This window comes from Sorex araneus, chromosome 4 (assembly GCF_027595985.1).
Source record: "Sorex araneus isolate mSorAra2 chromosome 4, mSorAra2.pri, whole genome shotgun sequence".
Classification (NCBI taxonomy): domain Eukaryota; kingdom Metazoa; phylum Chordata; class Mammalia; order Eulipotyphla; family Soricidae; genus Sorex; species Sorex araneus.
Genome location: NC_073305.1, coordinates 186072613 through 186100369, shown reverse-complemented (window position 1 = coordinate 186100369; position 27757 = coordinate 186072613). Strand labels below are relative to the sequence as shown.

Here is a 27757-nt window from a genome sequence, read left to right as displayed (position 1 = left end):
ATTCACCCCTGGCCTCTGTGCCTGGGGACGGTTTCATCCTCGCCCTGCACCTGGTTCCAGGGAAGGGCGCCGTCGGGTTGAGAGGCAGGAATGTCAGATTAGCATTTTTCAGAAAACAGAGTTCCGAAAACCTGGGGGGAATCAAAACAAGCAGCCCCTTCGGGTAGCCGAGCACTCTCTCCTGCTGAGGGCCAGAGGAGGCGCCCCCTCCCGCCCCCACCTACACACACCCCCACCACCGCCACCACCCCCACCACTCTAGACTTCGCATGTTGGACGCAGATGAGAGCTCCGAGCCGAGCCCGTGATTCACCTGACCGTGGGCAGGCGGGCTCAGCGTCCTCCCGAGCACCGCGGGGAAAGGGTCGGCTGTGTGGGTGAGGCGCCAGCCCCCCGGCTTCCTGCACCCGGGGTTTAGAGAGCGATTAGCAGATCTGCGATACGGGCCGGCACTCGGGTTTCCCTGCACTCACAGAGGGAGGATTGTTTGTGGGGCCGGTGTGAGGCAGGGACACAGACCAACTCCTGGGGCGGGGGACGTCCCAGCAAACACAACATCTCTCCTCCCGGGGCACTTCAGAGCAGCAGCGAGCACCGCGGCCCGCCGGAGGGGTGCGGGGCTGCAGGTGGCGGGGGTGGGGGAGCGGCTCTCCGGAGGAACCTGGCCCTCACCCTTTGACTTTTGATCGAGCTCTGTGCTGAGCTGGCGCAGCTGCTCGCTGCGCTCACAGGCTCCCCCGGGCAGTGCTCCCGGAGCGCTCCCTGCAGGAACCATGCCCACCGTGGACGACCTGCTAGAGCACATCGGGGAATTCCACCGCTTCCAGAAACAGACGTTTGTCCTCCTGGCTCTGTTCTCGGCCACCTTCGCGCCCATCTACGTGGGCGTCGTCTTCCTGGGCTTCACCCCCGACCACCACTGCCGGACCCCCGGGGCGGCCGAGCTGAGCGCCCGCTGCGGATGGAGCCGGCCCGAGGCGCTCAACTTCACCGTGCCAGGCCCGGGACCCGAGGGGGAGCCCTACCCCCGCCAGTGCCTCAGTTTCCTCGTGGACTGGAACCGCAGCAGCCTGGGCTGCATGGACCCGCTGGCCGGCCTGGCCCCCGACAGGAGCCAGCTGCCGCTGGGGCCCTGCGAGCACGGCTGGGAGTACGACACGCCCGGCTCGTCCATCGTCACCGAGGTGAGTCACGGGTAGGCAGGTGTACTGCCGGGAGCAGGGGAGGCCCGGGCACACCCTCGGCCCCCAACAGGTCTCGTTAAATCCCTCGTTCCCAACGCAAACAGGCCGCCTCGTCCCTGTAAGCGTCTGCGAGGTCTGGGGGGAGCTGCACTGGACGCTGAGGCCAGGGGTCCAGTTGGTGCAAGCGGCCGTGAGGGAAGCCAGCAAGAGCTCGGGAGGAATCCTGTAATAACGCTGGGAAAGGAGCGCCTTGTGGCCTCCTCTTGTCCTGGAAGCCCGCCCTCCCCCCACCCAGGGGCACCCCCCAGCACCTACAGCTCCCCTGAGCCTCGCCTCCTGTCAGAGCAGCATGTGTCTTCATCACCGTAGCACTGGAGCACTGTCGTCCCGTTGCTCATCGATTTGCTCGAGCGGGCACCAGTAACGTCTCCATTGTGAGACTTGTTGTTACTGTTTTTGGCATATCGAATGCATCACGGGGAGCTTGCCAGGCTCTGCCGTGCAGGCGGGATACTCTCGGTAGCTTGCCGGGCTCTCTGAGAGGGCGGAGGAATTGAACCCAGGTCAGCCGCATGCAAGGCAAATGCCCTACCTGCTGGGCTATCGCTCCGGCCCATATGTGTGTCTTCATGGCTAGGCTTTCTCCCTTTCATTTGTTTGGGTTCTTAGAAGGGTATCTGGGTTGACATGTCCTCCCGTGAACTATCGGTTAGGTGTTTGGGTTTGGAGGGTTTTATTTATGCTTTCCTGTGATTATTATCTTTTATTTTAAGCATCATGACTTACAGGATTGATAACGGCAGGGTTTCAAACGCCCACCCTCCGCCACTGTCCTATGCCCCCACCCCCTACGCCGATAAGCGTCCCATCAGACTAGTTCTCCGTTTCCGTGGCTTTTGAATGCGTGTTGTTTCTTTATAGACCACGTATATGGGAGGACATGCGGTGTCTGTCCCTCTTCTAACTTCACTCAGCCCGATACTCATCATCCACATCCTCATATCGGCAAATGGATGATTTGGTTTGACAGCAAGTCGTATTCCAGTCCCCAAAACGTTCTTGGACGCTTGTGTTTCAAAGACACACGCAGGGATGCGTCATTCCAGGCCCCGGAGAGAAAACAAGCTGGAGCGTTCCAGGGGAGGGTGTCTCTGGGGCCACTCCTGCTGTGTCGGGGCACCTACGCAGTGCTGGGTCCTGCACACGCACGAGCCCCTGACTTCAGACTGTCTCCCCAGCTCCAAGGAGCCCTCTTCAAGCTTGAAAGAGTCCACCAAGTTCTCTGAGGTTGGGGCTGGGACCTTAGGGCCGGCCCCATCCCACTTTCAGAGGCTTGGGGAGCGGGGGAGGGGAGGGTTCCCATCAGCGGCCACAGGGTCTCGGAGCAGAGAGAAAGTGTGTGAGGTCCCAGCGAATGGAAGCAGTTCAGGGACTCGGGCCCGAGACCACTCAGAATCCCCTCCCCGGGCCACTTCCTCCAGATGAGAGGCTGGCCTCGGGGGCATCCACACACCCACTGACCTCTGACGGCAGCGGCAGAAAGGGGAGGTGACCGGGCACTCTGGTAAGCCCTGAGTAGCCCGGGGGTGCTGGCTCCCAAGAGGGCAGGTCCCCAGGGGCGGGGGCAATGCGCTCGGGAATGGGGGACGCTTTGTCCTCCCGGCCGCTGTGTCGGCCCCATACTCACCCACAGCCCCAACACAGGCCGGGGCTTACTCCATGGAGTGAGAATTAGTGTAAGAAGCAGCAGGTGTGCGGGCGTCCGGTCCTGTCCGCTGGTGGGGAGGAATGTTGAGGCAGGGGTCTAACGGGGTCTCCCTCTGCTCTCTCCTGGCTCCCTCCGGCCTGCTGCAGTTTAACCTCGTGTGCGCCAACGCCTGGATGCTGGATTTGTTTCAGTCGGTTGTGAACGTGGGGTTTTTTGTCGGTTCCGTGGCCGTTGGTTACATAGCAGACAGGTAGGTGGACAGAAAGAGCCCCCCCACTCGGGGAGTCCCCGGACTCCAGGCCCGGCCCAAAGCCCACTGTTTAGGTCGCACACTGACCCCGTCATCCCCTGCTCCCACTGTGGCGCCCCGTGACAACTTGTGTTTCTGCCACTGCTTCGAGATTCAGGATGAGAATGTGTACTTAAATCCCCTGGGGCCCGGGCTGGGGTACCTCCGCACAGCAGTGGGTCTGGTTTTGGTTTTGGGGTCACACCTGGCGATGCACAGGGGTTACTCCTGGCTCTGCACTCAGGAATTACCCCTGGCGGTGCTCAGGGGACCATATGGGATGCTGGGAATCGAACCCGGGTCGGCTGCGTGCAAGGCAAACGCCCCACCCGCTGTGCTATTGCTCCAGCCCCAGCGGGTCTGGTTTTGGGAGGGGCTGTTCAGAAATACGGGGGCAGCAGAGGCGGCCAGGGACCAGACCCACCCTACAAATCCTAGTTTGCTCTTTGGCATCATGACACATACCTGGTCTGAGCTGCCCTGCTCCCCGCCCCCTACCGCCCTCCTCCCCCCACACCTGGGGACTGTGGGATCCCCAGATGGGATGCCATGTGACCTGTGTGAAACCCTGGATGCAACTTGGCAAAAGGGCGAACAGGATCTATCTACACCAGAGGCTCCCAAACCTATTTGGCTGACCGACCCCTGTTCAAAAGGGAAACACCTTTCAGAGCGCCCTGCCCCAGGAGCCCGCCTTCTCTAGGCTCACAGACAGAAGGCGACCCCCCGCGGGCACCCAAGGCCACAAGCACCCTCTGGGTCATGCCAGCACCTCTGGGGTGGCCTTTCTTGTCCATTTGGAAAAGACCAAATGGATGGGGAAACCCTCAGCTCTGCACACACAGCCGCCCCCTTGAGAGCGACGAGGAAAGGGTCCTTCCTGGCATGCTGGGACGGTGCCCCAGGAGCCAGCGTGAGCTACTCCGCAGCTCCCACCACGGCTGCGTCTCAGCAGCCTTGGCTGCTCCCGGGCCCGGCCCTCACCCGCCTTCCTGGAGCTTCCGGCTTCCTGCAAGGCCCCGACAGCTGCATCTCTGCTCTGTCCACAGCCACCTGGACAGTCTTTCACATCCTCGGGAGGGAGGAGGGAAGGGGACAGAGCATGACAAGGCTGTCCCACTCCTTGGCCATCAGCGCTAGTGCCAACCACTTATTTATTTACTTGTGTTACTTTAGCTGTCATTTTAATTTTTTTATAAAGATAAAACTTTTCCGGGTTTTTTTGTATTTTTTTTTATTGAATCACTACGAGACGGACACTTACAAAGCTGTTCTGGGTTAGATTTCAGTCGTGCAGTGTTACAACATACATCCCTCTACCTGTGCACATTTTCTAGCACGAGGGTCCCCAGGTTCCCTCCCACCACCTCCCGCCCCCCACCCCCTAGCCTGCCTCTATGGCAGGTGCTTTTCTTCTGCCATAGAGGATGTCTCTGTCTCTGTCTCTCTGTCTCTCTGTCTCTGTCTGTCTGTCTGTCTCTCTCTTCCCATCCTTTGGACTAATGCCAACCACTTAGGAGGTGCTTTCAGCATGCCGTGAGCTCAGCATTTGGTCTATTTGGATTTGGGGATCATTCCTGGGGCGCAGGGGTCCCTCCAGGCAGTGCTTAGGGGACCATATGGGGTTCGGAGAGTCAAGCCACAGTTAGTCCTGCGCAAGACAAGTTCCTTAATCCCTGTAACCTCTCCCTGGCCCCAAACTCAGCCTTCTGGACGGTGTCGTTCTCTATAGCCACTGGCCACCTCTTAAGATAACGCTTCTAATCATGCATCTCTGCCGGGGCAGCTTGTGTATGAGACCCTGAGCACTTCCTGGCCTCCCCAGCTGTGTCTGTGGCACAGGGCACCCCAAGGCTGCATCCCCGCTCGGCCTGTGAGTGTACTATTAAGTGTGAATAGAACACTCTCTCCCGTGCTGTTCAATTGTCTGGCTGGATTATAACTTGCTGAAGTGTTAACGGTTAATAACCAGGCTTGCCCATCCCGCCCTGCCCTGTCCCAGAGCATTTAGACTTGCCCTGCTGAGTCCACTGAGGCAATGGGAGAGGAGCGGAGGCAGGTGCTGGGCCACCCACCCCACACTTCTGAATCTGCTCAGTCCGTCAGAGGCCGTCCTGGGTCCAGGACGTGTATTTTTATTGCCACGGCCCTGAGGGAAACTGGGTGGAATGAACCCCTTTCTTAAGCCAACTCATGGGGTTCGGTTCAGAGTCCAGCCTCCTGGCACGGCGCCCCCTGCACCCCGTCCCATCATCCCTCCCCATCTCTGCCTGTATCAAAAGGCCCAGGTATAAACCCCAAGCCCGCAGGAGCGGAGGCGGAGGGGAGCACTCGCGGGCTGAGCTTCATGGTAGAGGAATGAGTTCACTGTTTCCCGCCCACTCAAAGAGCAGGAGGGGGCTCAGACCTCTGTCCTGGCCGTGCATTCCTGGCGGCTAAGCCTGGCCGTTACCCACCTTCCCGGATGGCCTCAGTGTGTTACTCCTGCCGCTGCTCTGAGTGTCGAAACCCCAGCGGCAAGCCCAGTCCGTTGCCCGTCCCTGACACCGCTGTGCGCAGACCTCTGCTGCCTTCCTTCCGTTCTGTGAGGTTCGGGCTTCGTGGGCCTCCTCCAGCCCTGCTGGTGTGATCGGAAAGCCCGTGCCAGGAGACTGCCACCTCAGGTTCCTGTCCCGGGCGGTCTCTCTGCTGCATGCTGCATGCCTATTCCTGAGCCACTTTCCAAGTTGGCACAAAGGCTCAGGCATCCGGACACCCACTCTATGGGGCGGGTGAGCTCGTTGAGGGCGCGTACCAGTGGCTCACACTCGGAAATGTGCCGCTGGATAGACTGTACCAGCAGAAACGGGTTTCTATTGCCCCAATTTCCTCTGACACTAGTTTGACACCATCCAACCAACCGGGGCACTATTGATATACCTGCCATTCCTAATGGCAAGAAACACGGATTGTAACGCCCGCCTGCGGCCAACGCTCAGCAAAATCTCTTTTGAAGAGCTTTTAAACAAGGACCACGGGGTGCTGAGGAAACTCTTAGGAAGCAACCAGGAGGAAGTTGTGAGAAGGAACATCCCTCTAGAGCAGAGTGCTGAGTCTCAGACCCTCTCTGCTCCCCAAGGGCGAGCTTTTTGGTGGCAGCAGGGAGTGGCGGCTGGAGAAGCAGCCTTTTCTAGCTTATTCAGCATCCACAACCTCCTAAAGGTCAGGCCTAAGCCCCGCGTCAACTCACACTGAGTCCAGACCAGGGCTGTTTAGGGGCATATTGGGGAGTGAAGAACCGCTGCCTCTCAGCTCCCAGAGGACCACTTCAGAGCATCAGAGTGAGGTCAGGAGCACTGGAAAACAAGCACTTTCATTACACACTAGCCTCCGCTTAACAGCCCAAAGCACAGAGTGGTCAAACCCAGCAAGAAAAACCTGCCAGAGGTTCATTTTGTACCATGAGCCCCCCTGTCTTTAATATTCTCTCCCTAATATTAATATTCTCCTGGTGGTTTTTTCTATTTTAAGAGTCACTAATATATTTTTTTATTGAATCACCATGAGATAGTTATAAAGCTTTCATGATTGAGTTTCAGTCGTACAATGATCAAACACCCATCCCCTGGGCTGGAGACATAGGGTTTGCCTTGCACGCAGCTGACCCAGGTTCGATTCCCAGCATCTCATATGGTCCCCCAAGCACTGCCGGGAGTAATTCCTGAGTGCATGAGCCAGGAGTAGCCCCTGTGCATCGCCGGGTGTGGCCCAAAAGAAAAAAAAAACAAAACCATCCCTCCACCAGTATAATTTCCCACCACCAATGTCCCCAGTATCTCTCCCCCCTCATCCCAGCCCTCCCCCTGCCTCTATGGCAGACAATTTCCTTCCTACTCTCTCTCTACTTTTGGGCATTACGGTTTGTAATACAGATACTGAGAAGCCATCATGTTTGGTCCTTTATCTATTTTCAGCACACATCTCCCATCCCGAACAAATCCTCCAACCATCATTGACTTAGTGACCCCTTCTCTATCCCAGCTGCCTTCTCCCCCAGCTCATGAGGCAGGCTTCCAACCATGGAGTAAGTTTTCTGGTCCTTGTCTTTATTGTCCTTGGGTGTTAGTCTTACGTTATTTTACATTCCACAAATGAGTGCAGTCATTCTATGTTTGTCCCTCTCTTTCTGACTCACATCACTTAGCATGATACTCTCCATGACCAACCACTTATAAGAAAATTTCATGATTTCATTTTTCCTGACAGCTGCATAGTATTCCACTGTGTAGATGTACCACAGTTTCTTTAATCAGTCGTCTGTTCTTAGGCACACCGGTATCAGTCACTAATATTGAACTGTCAGTGCAGCTGTATTTTTATTTATAGCTGTGATTAACACTTGGTTTACACAATCTTGGGAAGGCCTAGTCAGCTATCGTGAGCCAGCAGACCTCGCTAGATTTCCTGGTGCAGCTAGAGGGGAGCAGGACCAGCCGCTGGCCACCCCCACCTCTTAGGACCATCCAAACAGGAGCTGCCTGGCTGCACCTGGCATTGCTGGATGCTCGACCCCTTTCAGAGCAAATCAGTCTCTGGAGATCTCATTCTCCTTCATCCACAAGAGGAGACTGGGGCTCTGGGAAATGGAAGCAGAGCTTCTCGGATGTTCCTCGCCCAGGTGAGGGCAGCTTCCCACAGCGCTCAAGGCTGCATTTTGGTTTGGGGGTGGGACGGGGAATTGTTTTTTGGGTTTTTTTTATGTTTGTTTTATTATAGTTTAGGTCATATGTTGACTATACTGTTATCGCTTTGGGTTTGTTTTGTTTTGTTTTTGCTTTTTGGGTCACACCTGGTGATACACAGGGGTTACTCCTGACTTTGCACTCAGTAATCACTCCTAGCGGTGCTCAAGGGACTATATGGGATGCTGGGAATTGAACCAGGGTTGGTCGAGTGCAAGGCAAACGCCCTACCCACTGTGCTATCGCTCCAGCCCCACTTTGAGTTTTGATGTACACCACTTCCCACCTCTCCACCATCAAAGTACCCAAGACCCTCCATCAATGCCTCCCTGTTTCTTTCAGTTCACCTCATTCTTCCCCTCCACTCACTCCCAGGGGATGCATTTTGGACCTTTCCCCACACACAGGTATGTGTGTGTGCATGCATGCATGTGTGCATATGTGTGCATGTGTGTGCATGTATATATATATGTTTGTGCATTTGTGTGTGTACAGCTCTGACCACAGTCTGCAAGGCAAGTAGCTGAAGGTTTTGGCCCTGCCCTCCCCCAGAACTGTCTCTGGTTCTCACGGGACCATTGCTCTCCCCTTGTTCCCAGCTGTGCCCTAACACCCAAGAAGCAGATTTGAGTTCCTGGCACATCTATGGCCTGGATATGAATTTGCCAAGCCTTTCCTGAACCAAGCGTCCTGTGGGCAGATGCAGGTTTTGTGCATGTCCAGAGCATGGCTGTGGGAACCCAGCTGCCACCAGAACAAAATGTTCGGGACCCCTGCACTAAAGAAGGCAACAGAACAGTTTCACACTCAGGTCCGAAGGAGACGGCGTACTCTACAGGGCATGGAGCGCGGCCTTCGGTGGCTCTGCTGAAAGGCCCGAGGGAACCCTGCCCACAAGGGAACCCTGACCCCAACGGAGGGAAAGGCCTCAAGCTGCAGGGCATTGAGAGCTGTGTCCGTCCACCCTGTGGATGTACCAGACCACGTGATCAGTGCGTGTGCCTGAGCTACCGGCAAGGCTGTTTATGATCTACAGCATGAAGCTCCCGGAAGAGTCCTTGGCGATGGATTGGGGGGTCAGCAAGGGGGGCTGAGTGAAGTGGGGCCCGAGCACAAAGAGGAGCAGCATGAAAAGTCCTGCCCTCACTGCAGGGGTAAAGACAATGATGAAGATCATGTGCTGTGTCTGGGAGTAGTGGGTGGAGTGAACCAAGGTGTCAGCAAGCTGATTTTCATGAAGAATTCTTCAAAGGGCCACTGGGACTCGGGGAGAGCGTCTTGTAGGACAAAGCCAGAGGACATGACGGAAATGTGAATATAAGAGTCCCGAGTCCCAGACTGGCTCACCAAGAACAGCCTTTGCACACAGAAAGAGGGGAGGGAGCCAGGAAGGAAGTGACTCTTACCTGTCACTTCTTACCCAATCCTCTTGGCACCTGGGCCCAGAGTTCCTCGAACAGAAACAGAAGGGTTGGTTGGTGACCCGAAAGAAGAAAGAAGGAAGGTGGGGACTGAACCAAAGACAGCAAAGGGTTAAGGTACTTTCCTTGCATGTGGCTATCCCCTCTTGGACATCCAGCACCACACATGGTGCCCGAGGCATCACTGGGAGTCACCCCTGAGCACAACCAGGTGTGGCCCCAAACTCCCCAATTTTATTTTATTTTACTTTGCTTAATTTCAACACCATGGTTTAAAAAGTTGTTTGTGATACAGCTGTTACAGGTCTTGGTGTTCCAGCACCAATCTCCCCACCTGAGGGACCTTCCCTCTACCACTACCCATTCCCCAGCCACTCCCCAAGTCTGCCCCCTTGGCAGACACACAATAATGCTTTTTATTTTGCCTGTTACAATCGAATTGGGGCTGGAGCGATAGCACAGCGGTTGGGCGTTCGCCTTTCACGAGGCCGACCCGAGTTCGATTCCTCCGCCTCTCTCAGAGAGCCCAGCAAGCTACCGAGAGTATCGAGCCGGCGCGGTAGAGTCTGGCAAGCTACCCGTGTGTATTGGATATGCCAAAAACAGTAACAATAAGTCTCACAATGGAGATGTTACTGGTGCCCGCTCAAACACATCGATGAGCAATGGGATGACAGTGACAATCAAATTGATACAGTAATTATCAAAAAATTCTTCAGTAAAAAAAAAAATTTGTGGAAATTGTTTTCTCTCACTACAGGCTATGAAGTGAGGATGTCCTGAGCTGTTCACTGCTGGCCGAGACTTCTGTGTTACTGTTTTTGTTTGTTGGATTTAGTCGGCTTCTGTGTTGCTTTCTCATCTGACTTAGTGTGCTCTTCGTGGGACTTTATGTGTCAATAGTCCGGAAGCTTCAGGATCTATAGGACTAGAATGAGCCTGCAGAGATTCTAAGTGAGGCCGTGGAGCTAGTCCATGGGCCTTTGGCGTGTCAGCCCTGGCGGGGTGTGGGTGCGGCTGCCCACAGGACTCCAAACCAGGGCTCAGCCCCCCTCCTCCTGAGGGCACCCCAGAGGGCACCCAGAGTCTACAGCCTGGGGGACCATACATCCGTGAACTTCAGCTGCTTGGCTTTCCTCCCCTCAGGGATTAGTCTGTGGACCTAAAAAGATCCCCGAGATCTCCAAACTCCCCAAATTTTAAAAACAAGCTCCCCACTCCCCTCTGTGCTGTGCTGCTCTGCTCTGGGACTATCTCCAAGTCGCCAAGCCCATGATTCAACCCTCCAACAACCTGTGGACCAGCCACTAGCAGAGGGCCCTGCCAGCTGGCCAAGGGAAGGGTGTACAGCACAGCACCGAACCATTTCCATGGAGAAGACAAATGCCACCCGCTCTGAAGGCAGCATCAAGAATGGGGGGATGCTGGATGCTGAATTTGGATCCTTAAAAGTAACACAGCCCGGGGGCTGGAGTTAGATAGCACAGCGGGTAGGGTGTTTGCCTTGCACGCGGCCGACCCGGGTTCGATTCCCAGCATCCCATATGGTCCCCTGAGCACCGTCAGGAGTAACTCCTGAGTGCAAAGGCAGGAGTAACCCCTGTGCACTGCCGGGTGTGACTGGCAAAAACAAACAAACAAACAAACAAAAAAGCAAAAGCAAAAAAAAAAAAAAGTAACACAGCCCTGGGGCGGGCAGCTGGTGGAGTTGCTTATTGTGAAGCCCAGGTCCTGGGCATTGGGAGTGCCCTGGACACCGGGGTCTGGGGGGCTGGAAGTCACTCCTCCATGAGACCCCCACCCAGCAGGTGCTGCAGCCGGGAGCGGGGGTTACCATCCTAAGTAATCACCCCCACACAGACACAGCCCCAACACACAGATGCAACTGCAGGGGACCCTTTCTGGAGCCGCCTACTTGTGGGGACTGTCGCACTCGTGTGATTCCTAGCTCGCTCCTGCTCTTGACCGCAGCTGACCTTCCCACACAGCCACGCACAACTTCATCCTGTTCCTTCTCCACCCGGCCCTGCAGGTTCGGCCGCCAGCTCTGCCTGCTGACGACCATCCTCATCAACGCGGCTGCAGGGCTGCTCATGGCCGTGGCCCCGACCTACACGTGGATGCTGATCTTCCGCCTGATCCAGGGGCTGGTCAGCAAGGCGAGCTGGCTCATAGGCTACATCCTGAGTAAGAAAGAACCCTGGGGCCCCACGGCGAGGACGGGGCACGTGGCCAGATGCAGTCCAGCGGGGGTGGGCCGAGGAGAGGAAGCTGGGCCCAGCAGGACCACCGCGAGGAGAGATGTTTGCTTTCTGTGTCCAGAGCAGTTGGAATATCGTTTCTGTCCACTTGGGCTGTTGGCTTCCGACCTCATTCGTGAGCCCAGGCCCTCGGGAGTCAGACGAGTCTGCTTGGCAAGCACTGGCCGGGGGGTGCCTGGTGTGACTTTGCACTCGCTGGCATGGTAGAAGTATCTGTCGCTGCATTTCTATCGGTTTATAGAGTGACCATCTTTAACACGGCTACCAAACCTTTAAAGCCTGACTGTCTCCCCTCAGGCCTGAGAGCTAGGACCGGGGGTAAGGAAGGCATTTTCCTCTTACATGCAGCCCAACGTGAGTTTGATTCTCAGCCTCATGTGGTGACCTCCACATGATCCCCTGGGAACCGCCACGGGTGACCCCTGAGCATTGTCAGGTGTGGTTCAAAACCTCCCACAGAAAATGCTATGGCTCTGGGAATAGGTGGGATTTCTCTCTGCTGAGCTTGGATGTAAAATGAGGGTCCTCTGAACGCACACAGGTAGCATGTCCTCAGACCTCTGTCACGGGCAGTCATGCGCAGGATAGAGCATGCCACCGTGAACTCGGGGTGGAGAGAAACAAGGTCTTGGGGAGCAAAGAGCCCTGACTTAGCACGCTTTCTGATTTTTCACTTGTATATGTTCCCCCATGCCACGTCTAAGACCCCATGGTTGGGGTCGGGGAGAGAGCACGGGGGCAAGGGCGCTGGCCTTCATACAGCTGCCCCCGGTCCCTTCCCTGGCACCGCACATGGCCTGCCACACACCTCCAGCACAGACCCAGGCAGCCCCTAAGCACCGCGGGGTGTAGTCCTAGCCCTCCCCCAGACGATGCCAATGGGTTTAACAACCAGCTAGCAGCATTCTCGAGAGCTTAGGAATCAGTTCCTTCAAACCAGACCCGGCTGACTCAACAGCCCCTCTTGTGTCGGAGGGCAAGCTCCCTCAAAACCCCACCTGACACTTGGCTCAGGACATCGACTCTTCAGTGATCTCCTCCTGGCACCAGGTCAGAGCGGGCTTTGGGTCCGAGGTACAATTGCATTTGCCCCTGACAATCTATTTTTCTTTTTTTATTTTATTTTATTTTTATTTATTTATTTTTGCTTTTTGGTGATGCACAGGAGTTACTCCTGGCTTTGCACTCAGGAATTACTCCTGGCCGTGCTCAGGGGACCATATGGGATGCTGGGAATCGAACCCGGGGTCGTCCACGTGCAAGGCAAACGCCCTCCCCGCTGTGCTATCGCTCCAGCCCCATGACAATCTATTTTCCAAAAGTCACCTGGTTCCCATGGGCGGACTTTTCACCTACTAACGTGGGACCGTAAGATTTTTATCTTCAGTCACACAACAGCCATAATGATAACAAACTATGCCTCGCGGACCATCTAGAGCTCTTCAGAGGAGACTCTGGCGTGGGGGTGACGTGTCTGTGTGGCACTCTGCTTTCCCCGGGGTGGACGGCCAGCTGGCTGCACTGACCCCCGGGCTCTCTGCAGTCACAGAGTTTGTCGGGCTGAGCTACCGCCGAACGGTGGGGATTTTTTACCAAGTCGCCTTCACTGTGGGGCTCCTGGTGCTGGCCGGGGTGGCCTACGCCATCCCCAACTGGAGGTGGCTACAGTTCACGGTGACCCTGCCCAACCTCTGCTTCCTGCTCTACTACTGGTAAGTACACTCGGACCAGGACAGAGTCCGGTCCTTCTGCTCCCCGGTGGCCCATTCGCCCACCCCCGTCCCCTGTGCCCCTCCCCCACCCCGTCCCCTGTGCCCCTCCCCCACTCCCTGCCCCTCCGCCCCTTTTGTGACACCCCCCTCCCGTCTACCCCACCCCCAGCAGCCCACTTCTTCCCTCACTTGTAGTAGGAAGCCCTGGCCCAGGTTTTGGGGGGAGCTCTCATGAGTGACCCTCTGTGTCCCCACGTCCACTCTGAACCCGCTCCAGATGGCCCATGTCCTGCTCAAGGTCACACAGCCCACCCACCCCCCACCCTCCTGCACCCGCATGCTCAGCCCCTGTCCATCTCTGGCTTTACACAGCTCCCACCCGGGGCCCCGGCGCTGGACAGACAGATCAGCCTGGGCCCTGCCTGTACCCACAGTCTGCAGACACCCCTCTGCACCCCCTCTTCTGAGCTCCCCACCCCTTGCCCCCGCAGGGGCCCATGGCTGCCCTGCCCCTCCACGCTGGGGTCTGAGCCCCACAGCCCGCTGCCTCCACACCTCTTCCCCCTTCCGGAGAGCCTCGTCCTGGACACACAGGACGCGGGTCGCCTTTGGGAGGAGAGGGGGTCACGTACCCTCCCCCCCCCCACCCCGGCCCAGCCATGTTTCCTCTCTGGCCCCAGCTGAGCTGAACCTCAGAGTGCACAGGAGGGAACTGGGTTATGATGGGGGTGGGGCGAACACACCCCCCACCCCAGCGGTGCTGCTGACTGTTGCCTTGCCCAGGTGCATCCCCGAGTCCCCCCGATGGCTGATTTCCCAGAACAAAACCGACCAAGCCCTGAAGGTCATCAAGTACATGGCGAAGAAAAACAGGAAGCCTCTGCCCGCCTCTCTGCAGGTGAGCCCCGGAAGGGGGGCCTGGGGGGGACACCAAAGTCTCTCCACTGGGGGTGCAGAAAGGCTTTCTGCAGACAAGCGGACTTGGCTGGTGCACGAGCACGTGTGCCTCCTGGGGCCCGCCCGAACCGGGATAAGGTCACACCAAGGAAACCCCAAAGCCTCCAAGGCCGAGAGAGGAGGGACAGGAGAGTTCGGTGGAGCGCGCGCGCGCGTGCGCATCCCCAGCACCCACTGCCCCGAGCTCCTCTGGAACTGGCCCCTTCGAAGGAAGCCACGAGCAAAGGGTCGCTCGCTCAGTGCCCACAGGCAGTGCCCGGTCTGGGTATCAGGTCCCGGGACCCGGGACCACAGGGAAGGAGGCATTCCCGCGGGAGAGAGACCCAGATCGGCATGGCAGCGCAGACCCCGTCTCCGACACCGGAAGCACCTGGGGAGACGGTCCCCGCGCCTGGCTTTGGCAGTGGGGACACCCGTGTCCCTGCGGTCGGCATTCGCCTCTGGGGGCTTCGTGAGCCTGAACTCGGCCCTTTCCCCCTGACAGCGGCTGGCAATGAGAAAAGCACGCTTGTCGGGCAAAGAAAGGCAAGGATTGGGGCTGGAGCGATAGCACAGCGGGGAGGGCGTTTGCCTTGCACGCGGCCAACCCGGGTTCAAATCCCAGCATCCCATATGGTCCCCTGAGCACCGCCAGGGGTAATTCCTGAGTGTAGAGCCAGGAGTAACCCCTGTGCATCGCCGGGTGTGACCCAAAAAGAAAAAAAAAAAAGGCAAGGATTGGCGCATGTCATTCCCGATGTGCACCAGGCCTAGGGCTCCCTGCAGGGTGGGGCGTCTCCAGGACATTCCGATGGGGGTCGGGGCCTCGCCTCGCCCCTTCCTCTCTGGTTTCCGGCTGGGAGGCTCGTGCCCTCCTGCCAAGGGCTCTCGGGGTACATCGTCTGGAGGGCGTGTCTAGGGCACACGTGAGTCAGGGCCCCGCCCAAGCGCAGGGTCACGTGAGGCTGGTCCCCTCCGCTCCTGTGCGTTCCCACACGTCCCTCCGCTGCTCTAGGAACCGGCAACAACAGAAGAGAGGGGGCCGCTTGCCAGAGCCCCCAACTCCAGGGCCCAGGGGCGTGAAGCCCAGTCCACCCACCCCCCACCCCCCTGGGCCCCCTGGAGAGCAGCAGGCCTCGGGTGCCCGCGCCTCTGCCCAGGACTCACAGTCGTGTAGCTGACTTGGGAAACACGGATTCGGACGCAGCCAGGCGGGGCCCGAGGAAGGTTCTGAGCGGGCCCCTGAGGAGCAGAAGTGTAGCAGCAGGGAACACAGCATCCTGGGTGCCCAGCGCTCCTCCCGTCCCCCGGCCCCCGGGGGGTAAGCGCCGGAACCCCTGCAGGCTCGGGACAATGAAATGGGGGACATATGTGAAGGGCTGGGCCGGACAGTGAGCACGAGGCCAGCCCCCCAGGAGGAAGGGGCTGCGGGGACCCCGGCAGGATTCCAGGTCAGCGTCAGCTGTCCAGGCTGCTCTCACAGCTCTTTCCCTGCCCAGAGCCTGAAGCCCGACGAGGAGGACGTTGGTGAGAAGTTGAATCCCTCCTTCCTGGACTTGGTCAGAACCCCCCAGATCCGGAAGCATACTCTGATCTTGATGTACAACTGGTAAGGGCGTCTGCTGGACCCTTTGAGCCCACCTCCTCACGAGGCCCCCCCCCTGGGAGTGGCAGGAGGGGACACACTTGGTGACACCAGGTACCTGGCACTGTTGGTTGGACTCGGGGTTTGCACTTTGCGTCGTTTCTTTTCATGTACGGAAGGGCAATATGTTCCAATCAACTCTCGATCGTGAGTCGTTGCTATGAGCCGAAGCATAAATGCACGGAAACAATATCCTGTCTGGAAGTGACATGCTGCCCGGGGCCAGAGCTACACTTGCTCCCAGGGCTCTCTAGCCATGTGGGATGTGCAGACTCCCAGAAAGACGGAGTGTGGGGGGGGGGCATGACCAGGGCTATGTGGCCATTGCTAGACACCAGGTCACCTAAAGCTGCGTGTGAGAGACCTCGCAACCAGAAAGTTCAGGAAAATGACTTCTGTGCCCTGAGGCCATTGGGAAAGAGTCGCTAGAAAGGTTGACTGATAACGAAGAGTGCCCCAAACGGGCCCTTCTGAGTCATGGTTCTGAAAGTATTTACAAAAGGAGGATAATTGCTTTTCTGAATTTCCAACAAGTTAGTGTCCAGCTCTCGTCCCAAAGCATCCATCAGTGCTTGCTTCATCTTGGCCCTGCCCGGGGCTCTCCTGGGAGGTCCAAGACCAGACCACACACTGCAGGCCCGCCCAGAGACAACGATTGACCTGAAAGACCCAGGAAGCCCCTTGCTTTCCTCGATTCTTTAAGAGATGTAGATATATACATACACACACTTGGAACATAAGTACTACATGTTATATAGGATCTCAAGCTGAGGGCTACTGTGTAAATGAATCATGATAAATGTTAACTTTACCTGATTAAAAGGGGGTGGGAAGGGAAGACGTCCTTTTTTCGTGTTCTTTTGGGGTGAAATCTACTTGCTGAATAATTGTGCATGAGTAGAATGATGTTTCACTCCACAATCCTTAACTGCAAGCTGTGAGCCGTCCGCTTCGCCCCAGCCCTCCCTTGGAGCACGCTCCCCTTCCCAAGAGCATCGGGACAGCCCACGCCAGCCCAACCAAGATTTACAATCACTGACAAGAGCAGAGCTCATCGGGAATTAATTTAGCAACCTCCACAATCCTGTGTAAATGGCAAGGCCGGCACTTGGCTTCGCTCTCCCCCTCTCCTACTGTGAACGCATGTGACTCCCGCCCTCTGACCTCATCCTTTCCATTACAGATGATAAAGGCCTTCAGTCAACACAGCTAGAAACAGTGTCAAAATGTAGTGCATACCATGGTAAAGATAAATATCCAGGAAGGGGTGTGTGCCCACTGGGGAATTCGGAACCCATTTGGGGCTCCTGTTTTTCTTCATTCTTTTTGCATAAAGTAGTCAAACCTTCTGATCCCAACTGAATTAGGAGACCACGAATAGGAGCCGTAGATCGCCCGATACAGGGGGCTCGGTAAATGACTCCTGAATTGGAGGCAACTTCCATTTCTATTTGACCAAGGAAAGTTATCCTAATGCCCCCCCTTACCCTGGGTGTGAGCTCACAACCCATCACCCCCAGTGAATTAGATGGTGCAGAAACTCTGGCACACCAGAATAGCCATGACCAAGGACAGAGAGAAGTGACTGAGATTCTACTTTAGGTTTCTCCAGAAGCTTCTCCCTTCTGGTGACTGGTCTCTGGCGCTCGGCTTGACCTGAGCTCTCCTCTTTGCTCAGGTTCACAAGCTCTGTTCTCTACCAGGGCCTCATCATGCACATGGGCCTTGCAGGGAGCAACATCTACCTGGATTTCTTCTACTCGGCCTTGGTTGAGTTTCCCTCTGCCTTCATCATCATCTTCACCATAGACCGCATCGGCCGCCGGTACCCGTGGGCTGCGTCCAACATCGTGGCAGGGGCTGCCTGTCTTGCCTCAGTGTTTATCCCCGATGGTAAGTTTCTCCCGAGTCCTGAGAAGAAGGAATGCGAAGGCCCTTGGAGACGAGGCCATGTCATTCAGCATCCAAATCTGTTTGGAAAGAATAAACTTTGCATCTGGGACTTCCCTGAGAAAATTCTTGGGCCGCATCTTGCCTTTAAAAACAATTTCACTCAGAGATTTCCCAATAGAACAGAAACAGACAAAATAGCCCAAAGGGACAGAATCACACCAGTGGCAGCCTGACAGGGCAGTCTTACCCCAAGGATGGTGGCTCAGCCCGTGACGGACAGTGGGGTATAGTCTCAGCCAATGGCCAACTAACAGGATAGAGTCTCACCCGATGGCAGACTGAGTCTCACCCAACGGCAACCCAGTCTAATGAAACAAGAGCAGCTCTGAGGACCTATGACACAGATGCTCAAGCTGGCCTAGGGAACATGGGTTTGGGGGTTAACTTTTGTTTGTTTGTTTGTTTGTTTGCTTTTTGGGCCACACCCGGTGATGCACAGGGGTTACTCCTGGCTCATGCACTCAGGAATCACTCCTGGCAGTGTTCGGGGGACCAAATGTGATGCTAGGGATCAAACCTGGATCATTTGCGAGCAAGGCAAATTGCACTACTTGCTGTGCTATGGCTCCAGCCCCTGGAGTTAACATTTTTTTGCTTTTTGGGTCACACCCAGCGATTCTCAGGGTCTTCTCCTGGCTTTTCACTCAGGAATCACACCTGACATGCGGGGGACCATATGGGATGCTGGGGATCGAACACGGGTCAATCGCATGCAAGGCAAATGCCCTACCCACTGTACTATCGCTCCAGCCCTGAAGTTAACTTTTTTTTTTCCTTTTTCTTTGCTTTTTGGGTCACACCTGGCAATGCACAGGGGTTACTCCTGCCTCTGCACTCACGAATCACCCTGGCGGTGCTCAGGGGACCATATGGGATGCTGGGAATCGAACCCAGTCGGCTGCGTGCAAGGCAAACGCCCTACCCACTGTGCTATTGCTCTAGCCCCCTGAAGTTAACTTTCATTCCAGTATTTCCCCCAGGTCTGAGTTAAGGCAACTCCCTTGGTCTCCCTGCATTATCCTGGAGGAAAATTGAGAAAACTTCAATAGTTGCCATCAATGAACAAGTTCCATTCCCTTCTTCCCTTTTTAAATGTTTCATCAGTGAGGGAAGTAAACGCCTGTGTGTCAGGCTACTTCTCACTCACGGAGCTTTGTTTGTGCCCTTCCTTCAGCAGCAGCTCTGGAGAAGAAGCCCCCTGTTGCTGCTTCCTTGGGGGAACCTCTGGACACTGTTTGGGAAAGCTGGGGTACTCTTGCTACCGTGCATGACTGAGACTTAAAGTTAAGAGGGTCTGGGCATTGCATCTGAAGTGCACACAGGGTGGAGAGCTAGTACAGCAGTTACAGCACTTGGTTTGCATGCGGTCGGCGCCACTTCCATCTCCAGCACTGCAGAAGGTCCCATGAGCCTCATCAGGAGGAACATTCGAGCCCAGAGCTGGACGTAGCCGCCAAGCAGAGCTAGTGCTCTGGAAACCAAAACTATAAAGTGAAAACACACCAACATGGGGTATCTGGGTCAGTCGTCCTGAGAACAGAAAAGCACCATGGTCGTTTTGGGTTGTTTTTTTCAATGTGAACTTTCTCCTTTCAACCCCTCAAAGGGAGTCATTGAGACCACCAGGGATTATTTGTAATGTATCGTTTGTGTGTGTGTGTGTGTCTTTGTGTTTCCTTCAGACCTGCAGTGGCTCAAAGTCTTGGTGGCATGCTTGGGCAGAATGGGGATCACCATGGCCTACGAGATGGTCTGTCTGGTCAACGCCGAGCTGTACCCCACATTCATCAGGTGGGTGAAGGGGCTTGGGGCCTGGACTGTGGTCCAGAGAGAGAGCACTTGCCTGGATCCCTGGATTCTTGCCTTGGTACGCAGTAACAGTCAGAGTACTAATACTCTAGGAAAGGTGACCGAGGTGTTTGCTTATGGCCCAGCAGCAACCCCAGCTCAGGGCTCTGGACCTTCCCATCCTGCCCCAGTCCCAGCCCCAGACTGTGCTGACCACAGAAACTGGGACGAAGACAGATCCGCCAGGGGCACTGCCAGGCGGGGCCCCCCTGAGCAGGAGTCTCGGTGATGGGTGTGAGACTGAGTCACACACCTCCTGCCCCCATAAAGCCAGGAGGAGGTTTCATGGAGGAGACTGCACCCCAAGTCTGCACGGACACAGACCAGAGAGATACGGGGCACTGAGACTCGGGCAGTTTTCGGGTCCCTGCTGGACCACCTGACAGCGGCTGCTCACCAGGGAAGGGGGCGCTAAGGTTAAGCTCAGTTACGTCTCTGCCTCCAGGAACCTCGGGGTCCTCGTCTGCTCCTCCATGTGCGACATCGGGGGCATCCTCACGCCCTTCCTGGTCTTCCGGCTCACGGACGTCTGGCAGGAGCTTCCGCTGGTGGTTTTTGGTAAGAAACTCTGAGATGTCTCAAGTAAAACCGATTTTCTAGAGGTGTTTGTTTTTTCAACATTTACTTTTTCCTGCATCCAAGTAGGCACCATGCCCGGGAGCAACTGCTCAGTCTGCCCAGTAATTAGTACAATGGCTGAGCAGTACTAGCGCTGCTGGCAACTGCTGACACTGGAGCATTAATGCTCTAGGACTTGCCCTTCCAGGGCCCATGTTCAGGAAAGACAGATGGAGGCGAGTCTCCCTGAAGAAGGCCTTATGTCCCTCCCCGAGTTGCCACCCATCCTCAGTCCCTGGGCCAGAGAGAGGATCCTCCGTCCTCAAAGCTCAGGGGTGGGAAATGCCAACTCCCTGACTTCATGGTGTCTAAGAGAAGCAGTTCCGGTTTTGCAAAGGGGGCTTCTGGAGCCCAAGAAAACCAAGCCATGGTGAAGCCCGCGTATCAGTGCTGGGGATCTTGGTGGCTGTCGGCAGCTCCAAGGGGCCTGGGCAGAGCAGATGAGAACGTCAAGACGGGACCCCAAGCTAGACCTCCAGTCCGAAGGACCCTGGAGTCATGGCAGGGGACACCCAGGCGGATCCTGAGCCCTGTCTGCCGGGCCGAGGTGGGAGTCCCCTCCCTCAGCGCCCACCCCACCCCCGTGGCCTCACACATGCTCTCTGCTCTCCCCTCCTCTCTGGGGACCCAGAAGAAAGTTTCCACTGCTCTCCATGTGCCAGCTAAGTCCCAGTCAGGGCGAGACTCGCCTGAAATCAGGCCTGAGGAATTCCTCCTCACTCCAGCTACATGACCGTGAACTGGCCCCGGACCCTGGACACCAGTCCCCCAGTTCTTGGATTTAGCCCCTGGGAACCTACGTGGCCCCAATTTTAGCTTCTCCCATAGGTGGTCAGTGTGTGGACCCAGGGCTGGGCAGTACTGTGGGGGGAGGAGCAGATACCCGCTGGGTCCCTGAGGACCATTTAGCAGAGCTGGGCCACAGGCCACTGGAGCAAGGCCAGCAGGCCAGATACCACTGGTGACCCTCCCTCAGGCCTTCCCCTTGGAGAGATGGAGAATCTTAGCCACTGAAGAGGTCCACACACAGACAGCCCACCACTTCTTTCTCACCGCCAGTTCTGCCTTCTTCCCTCCCCAGACTTCAGCCTGAGCTTGGCAGTGTGAGAGGACCACATTTTAATCTCATCATCCTGCTTTTCTGCTCAGAGTGCTATGCTGGCTATGGTCTTGAAGTGGCCAAGGACACTGTTATCTGGACGTCCAGAAAGGACAACCAGGCCAGGGGCGTCCTTCTTAAAAAAGCACTGGGACCATAGCTCAGAACTCCCCTGGGTGCTAAGGCCCTTGCCGGCCAGTGTAAAATGCTCAATAGATGCTTATTCCCATCAAGGGTCATCCCGTAATTCACCGGCTCTGGAGCTCCGGAGAATCAAAGCCAGCTGAGCACAGTTCTCACTCGCCCTAGGTACCACCAGGAGATTCTTGCTAAGCTTGAAGAGAATTCACAAGGCTGTTTCAGGTGGATCCTTTCCAGCCTCACAGCAGCAGAGCTGGGAGCATTCCCAGAGGGGGTCCAGACCATCAGGAAATGGAAGAGCTTCTTTGGGGCTCCAAAACAAGCAAGTGGGAGGTCAGGAGAGAGAAGCAGAGAGTGGTGGCCTCTGGCCTCTGCTAACGGGCTCAACTGGAGTCCAGCGCTCATTTTTTTTTGAAACCCCCCAAGCTAATAAGGAACACACACCCTGCTTCCTCTTTTCTGTTATAGAAAAACATGAAAAGTTTCCTTAAAATTCCAGAATGTTAGGAGGATTCTCAAAAAAGACGAAAACACTGTCATGTTTATATTACGTGCCCCCTCGTATATGCAAAACAATTTAGAGACCAAGGAAAGAGGAACTTGTCCAACCTCTGAATCAGAGCTGAAAGGTCTGGCTATACTTATTAATTCTATTTTGCAGTAATGTGTGATTTGTTACTGGGACCGGTTAGTAATGATCCAACTTTCTGACTCATTTTCCTTACTAAGTACTGACACGGGCAGCCGTGCTCTTCCTGAGAGAGGACTTTTTTTTCCCAGAGCTATTTTCTCACTCCCAAGCATCTTACTATTGTGGCCATGGCCTCTAGCCTAGAATAACCTTGATTCAAAATGCACAGTGTTCCATTCCCCTATAAGGAGTTGTAATTCAACCGAGTTTGAAATCGACATAATATTTATGGTGGAAAATAGGGCAGAAATGGCAAAGGAATCCGTTAAGTATCGGAAAATACCAAAAACTAAAATCTTTTTTACAAAAGGAGAGATGTTCTAAGTATAGCACCGCCGCTCTTGATGCTCAGGGATGGCTCTCTCCTCGCTTCCAGCGGTGGTCGGCCTCGTTGCTGGGGGGCTCGTGCTGCTGCTCCCGGAGACCAAAGGGAAGGCTTTGCCAGAGACCATCGAGGAAGCTGAAAACATGCAGAGGTAAGGAGCTGAGTCCCCTAAATGAACATTCCAGAACACGAAGAGGGAGGATTTGGCCACCAACTGGAAAGCAAGAAGCGGAGAGGCCAGAGAGACAGAGTAGGAGATGAGGCACTCGCCTTGCATGGCGTCCCTTCGTTGGTATTTCTGGTTCAACATATATGTTCCCTTGAGCATGGCTTAGAGTCACTCCTGCGCACAGAGCCAGGAATTGCCTCTGAGCACTGCTGTGTGTGGCTCAAACCTTCCCCACCCAACCCACACCCACCCCCAAAAAAGAAAGAAAAATAAAAAGGCATGGTTGAAAATGTACCTCACACCATGAATGAAATCTATTCAAACATACCCAAGATCTAAAACCACACACAAAAAAAGAAACCGCAAAATTGTGGTGACGCTGTAGGAAAATCACTTTTTACTTTCAGATTGGGGGAAAATCTTTGTAAACCTGATGAGAAATTTGAGACTCATTTTTTTAAAAGATTGACAAGCTTGCCTTGATAAAAAAAATAAAGAATTCCGCCTTCAGGAGCCAAGGGGATAACTCAAAGCATTGGTGTGAATGCTTTGCATGCACAAAGTCCCAAGTTCAATACAGGGAACCCAAGGAGCCCTCCCCCTGGCATTGCCAGGGTTAGGCAGTGGCTCTAGCCAGCTGGACCCAAGTAGCCCTACCTCCAGGCCCACACCTCAGGCTATGCCAAGAGTGACCTCTGGGCTCCTGAGAACTGCTGTAGAACCCTCACTCTGATGCTCACACACACACACACACACACAAATTCTGCCTTGAAATACTACCCAAAGCAAGACCTAACTCTCTCCTCGCATACTCACCTAATGCCTAGATGAACTGCAGGAGCAGATCTTCTAGAAGCTGATGCCATGCCTTATTGGTATGTTGTATATGGACCAAGATAGCCTGAGTGCAATCGTGGAGGGCATAAAAGTCTACCAGGTTGACTTGTCCGTTAATGACCCGAAGTCTTCAATTTCTTGTTCTGCAAGATGGGGATTTATATATAGTATACAAACGCTTTTTTATTACAACCAATTTTGAATTAATATCCCTAAAATATGGGGGGAGGGGTTGGAGCGATAGTACAGCGGGCAGGGCGTTTGCCTTGCATGCAGCCAACCCAGGTTCAATTCCTCAGCCCCTCTCGGAGAGCCCGGCAAGCTACCGAGAGTATCCCGCCCACATGGCAGAGCCTGGCAAGCTACCCGTGGCGTATTCAATATGCCAAAAACAGTAACAAGTCTCCCAATGGAGACGTTACCGGTGCCCGCTCCAGCAAATCGATGAGCAACGGGATGACAGTGATACAGTGATACAAATACTTAAGTATGCTACCTGAGACTCTGATGGAGAGAGTGCTATAAATGTTTGGTTTTTTAGAAAAAAGAAAGAAAAACTACCCAAAGCTAAATAATGATGATGATGATGATGATGATGGAGTTTAGAGGAAAGGGTTATTACTCTTCAAAGGGCTAGTTACTCCAATATATAAAGATCTAATAGATCAACCACTCTATAGAAAAAAGTAGTGAAGAACTTGAACAGATAAGTCAATGAAAAGAAGTATGTTCAGTTCTCAGCCAATGAACAGTACGATGCACAGGTAGTGAGTACTCCCTTGAGGCCCCGAAAGACTGTTCAGGGTAGAACCGTTTCCTGGGAGGCACAAAGCCATGACTTTGATCATGGCATGACACGGCCCCAGTGTGACCCCTCTAGGTGGAACCTGTGTGTAACCCGGGTACCTCCGCTCGGGCTGCAGAGTGGCATGCTGCATCGGAGAGAGTGCAGAGAAGCGGGAGTCACCGTCACGCCAGAGAGCACACAGCTGCCTTCTGACAGATCATGGGTGACAGGACGCAAATGACAACTGTGCATGTTGCTTCACCGGCACTTCCACACTGCCAGGAAGTCACACATAGAAAGTGATAAACTTCAGGATTGTTCCATGAAAGCAATTTCTGTGTCACACAGAAAGTTGCAAACAGCCTAAATACTCTCCCTTGGGAGATAGTTACAGAAATTATGGGCTATTCAGCAAGATACTAGACAGCCTCGTAAAATAATGAGATGGTGTGATATACTCTGATGAAGGATGTTCTTCGAACTACAGACTTTTTTGAGGTGCCGTGATTTATACTGCTGTTTGTGATAGACACCCTCGGTCAGGGTGAACTTCCTCCGTCAGGGTGAACAATACTCCTCTTCCTGATGGACAGGAGTATTGTTCAGCCCAGGGTCCCCTCCCCTCTCCACCTGCTAAGCTCTGTAGCCCAGATCCCAGGTTCTGCTGGCTTTGGTCATTTGCTATTCCCTTACTACATTTTTTATAGCTCACATATCAAAGAGATCTCTCTATATCCATCCCTCTCCTTCTGACTAACTTCACTTAGCATGATACTTTCCAGATCCATCCATGGAGCAGTAAATTGCACGATTCCATCTTTGCTTTTAGCTGAGTAGTATTCCATCATGTATATGAATCACAGTTTCTTTATCCAGTGGAGTATCTGTTCTTAGATATTCCACTTTTTTCCAGATTTGACTATCATGAATAAGACAGCAATGAACATAGGAATGCAGATGCCTTTTTAGAATAGTGTCTTTGGGCCCTTGGGTTGCATGCCAAGAAGTGGAATTACTTGGTCAGAGAGAAGCTCAATTTTCAGGTTTTTGAGAAGTGTTCATAAAGTTTTCCAGAAGTTGAACCAATCAGCATTGCACCAGCAGTGGATAAGGGTTTCTTTTTATACTGACTGTTTTCAATTTGATATAGTCCCATTTGTTTATCTTTGCTTCTGTTTGCTTGGCCAATGGCATAGAATCATTGAAGATGACTCTAACTTTAGTGTCATGAAGTATTCAACCTATGTTTTTCTTGAAAGAATTCATGGATTCGGGTACAATAAGGATGTCTTTTGTCTATTTTTATTTTCACATGGTGTTAGAGAGGGGGTCTGAATTCTGTGAACTTTGTAAAAATAATTTCTGAAGGGCCAGAGAGATTGGACAAGGGTAAGGCTCTTGCCTTTCTGCAGCTTAGCCGGGTTCAATCCCCAGCACCACCAGTGCTCCTGAGCACAGAGCTAGGAGTGGGCCTTGAGCACTGCTACGTGTAGCCCCAAACCTAATAATAATGGTAATAAAAAATATTATTAGATTTATTTGTAGGGCTGATGCTTTTGTGATCGTCTTTTGGGGTGGGCCACAACCAAAACCCAGCTGTGTTCGGGGGTTACTTCTGACTCTGTGCTCAGGGATCACTCCTGGCAATGCTCTGGGATCATATAGGATGCTGGGGATCGAACCTGAGTCAGCTGCCTGCAAGGCAGCAAGTGCCCTCCCCACTGTACCCTCAAACATCATTTTAGTGACATAAGATGAAGAAGTTTGAGGGCTGGAGCGATAGCACAGCGGGTAGGGCGTTTGCCTTGCACTCGGCCGACCCGGGTTCTAATCCCAGCATCCCATATGGTCCCCTGAGCACCGCCAGGGGTAATTCCTGAGTGAAGAGCCAGGAGTAACCCCTGTGCATCGCCAGGTGTGACCCAAAAACCAAAAAAAAAAAAAAAAAGATGAAGAAGTTTGGGTTTTACTGGTTTCTCTGTCATGACAACAATGAAACAACATGACAGCAAGAAGCCCAGGCCGGCCCCACTCCCCCAGGGCTGAGGAACCGCTCGGGCCGGCCTCGTTGCTTCCTCACCCATCTGTGCATTTTCTTTCTGAGAGTCGCCGCATGGCTGACCCCAGGCAAAGTCCATTCCCCTTTGCGCCTTTGGTTTAGTATCCACCCGATTTTGCTCTTTTGTCTCCTTGTAATTTCTTACCCCCCCCCTCTCAATTTTTGTTGCTGTTGTCGTTGCAGATCAAGAAAAAGCAAAGAGAATATGATTTACCTCCAAGTGAAGAAAGTGGACATGTCTCTGAACTAAGAGCACTACCCGCTGCCCCCCACCCTCACCCCCAACCGCCGAGGCCTTGCCTCTGTGAGACCAAGCCGGGGCCCAGCACAGCCCACAGACGGGCGTGGAGCTCACGGCGGTCCCGTAGAGTCCAGCCCTCCCGCCGAGACCCGTCACGCAGCACAGTGCACTGCCCACCCTGAGCCACAGCTCCTGCGAGGCGCTGGAGGCCAATCCCCCCGGCCACACAGAGCCCACTTTCTCCCCACCCTGCCCCCGGGCCCCCACCTGGATGGCCTTGTCTCCATCTGTGTCTCTCTCTGTCTTATGCCTGGCACCAGGGGAAGGGTGGGCCAGCAGACAGACGGACAGACCTAGAGTGAGTGAGCAAAAGAAGTTGGGACTGAGAAATAAAACCTCCCAAAGCAATTACAAGTTGTCCAGGACATATGTCAAAGGCGTTGCCAGTGTGGCTGGGGGAAGCTCGAAGAGCTAGCATGCCTCAGGGGCCCCGCGATCCAAATCCTGGACCATGTGGTCCCCCAAGAGCTACTAGGAATGGCCCTAAGAACAAAGAATGTTGTCAGGATCCTGTGGAAAAAATATGCTAAAGGCACTGACCATCTTCTGCGTTGAATTTTAACAGCGATAATGTGTCAGCGTGGTAAGAAAATGTTGCCACATTTGTGGATTTCCACAAAAGTCCTTCGGGCCAGGAATGCCTTGGGCGAGGCTCTCTGTGGCCCACTGTGGGATTTTAAGGCCTCGAAGTAAATAAAAGTCGAAAATCCTATTACTATTCCTGGTGTCATGTAGTAACTAGATTTTTTTTTTAAGGCCTGTAACAAATTTTGGACGTTCTTCTCCTGCTCTGAGATTTCCTCAGAAATTTCAGTGATCTGAGCTGACTCCTGTTTCCCCGAGAATTCTCTTCGTATATTTAAGTAACTGGCTCTATCTTGAATTTCTTGATTTATTTTTCAGTTTTGAATAGAATCATTTGACTTTCTGGCGTTAAAGGCAAAGATTTCTTCCTTTTCACCTTCCCCCTCGTTCCCTGCACTTCTTCCTCCCCTCACGCTCTGTTGCCACGTTTTCACTGGATTGAATCACACTCTCATCTCTGGCAGCTG

At 54.3% G+C, this 27757-nt stretch overlaps 1 protein-coding gene across 1 annotated transcript; it reads left to right on the top strand.

Annotated features, from left to right (window-relative positions):
* The first annotated feature begins 773 nt into the window (after nucleotides 1-773).
* On the top strand, nucleotides 774-26842 carry LOC101551973 (solute carrier family 22 member 2). The gene is made up of 11 exons (XM_004600769.2): nucleotides 774-1184; nucleotides 3039-3142; nucleotides 11356-11510; nucleotides 13128-13296; nucleotides 14080-14194; nucleotides 15732-15841; nucleotides 17556-17770; nucleotides 19513-19621; nucleotides 20124-20236; nucleotides 22604-22703; nucleotides 26588-26842. The coding sequence occupies exons 1-11, from the start codon at nucleotides 774-776 to the stop codon at nucleotides 26652-26654; spliced, it is 1668 nt and encodes a 555-aa protein (XP_004600826.2). The 3' UTR covers nucleotides 26655-26842.
* The last annotated feature ends 915 nt before the right edge of the window (nucleotides 26843-27757 follow it).

What these genes read in the sequence shown, in the direction of transcription:
- LOC101551973 (XM_004600769.2), top strand. Translation starts at nt 774, where the DNA reads ATGCCCACCGTGGACGACCTGCTAGAGCACATCGGGGAATTCCACCGC. An exon ending in CTCTGCCCGCCTCTCTGCAG is followed by an intron (nt 14,195 to 15,731) that starts GTGAGCCCCGGA and finishes TTCCCTGCCCAG; the next exon opens with AGCCTGAAGCCCGACGAGGA. An exon ending in CTCAGTGTTTATCCCCGATG is followed by an intron (nt 17,771 to 19,512) that starts GTAAGTTTCTCC and finishes TGTTTCCTTCAG; the next exon opens with ACCTGCAGTGGCTCAAAGTC.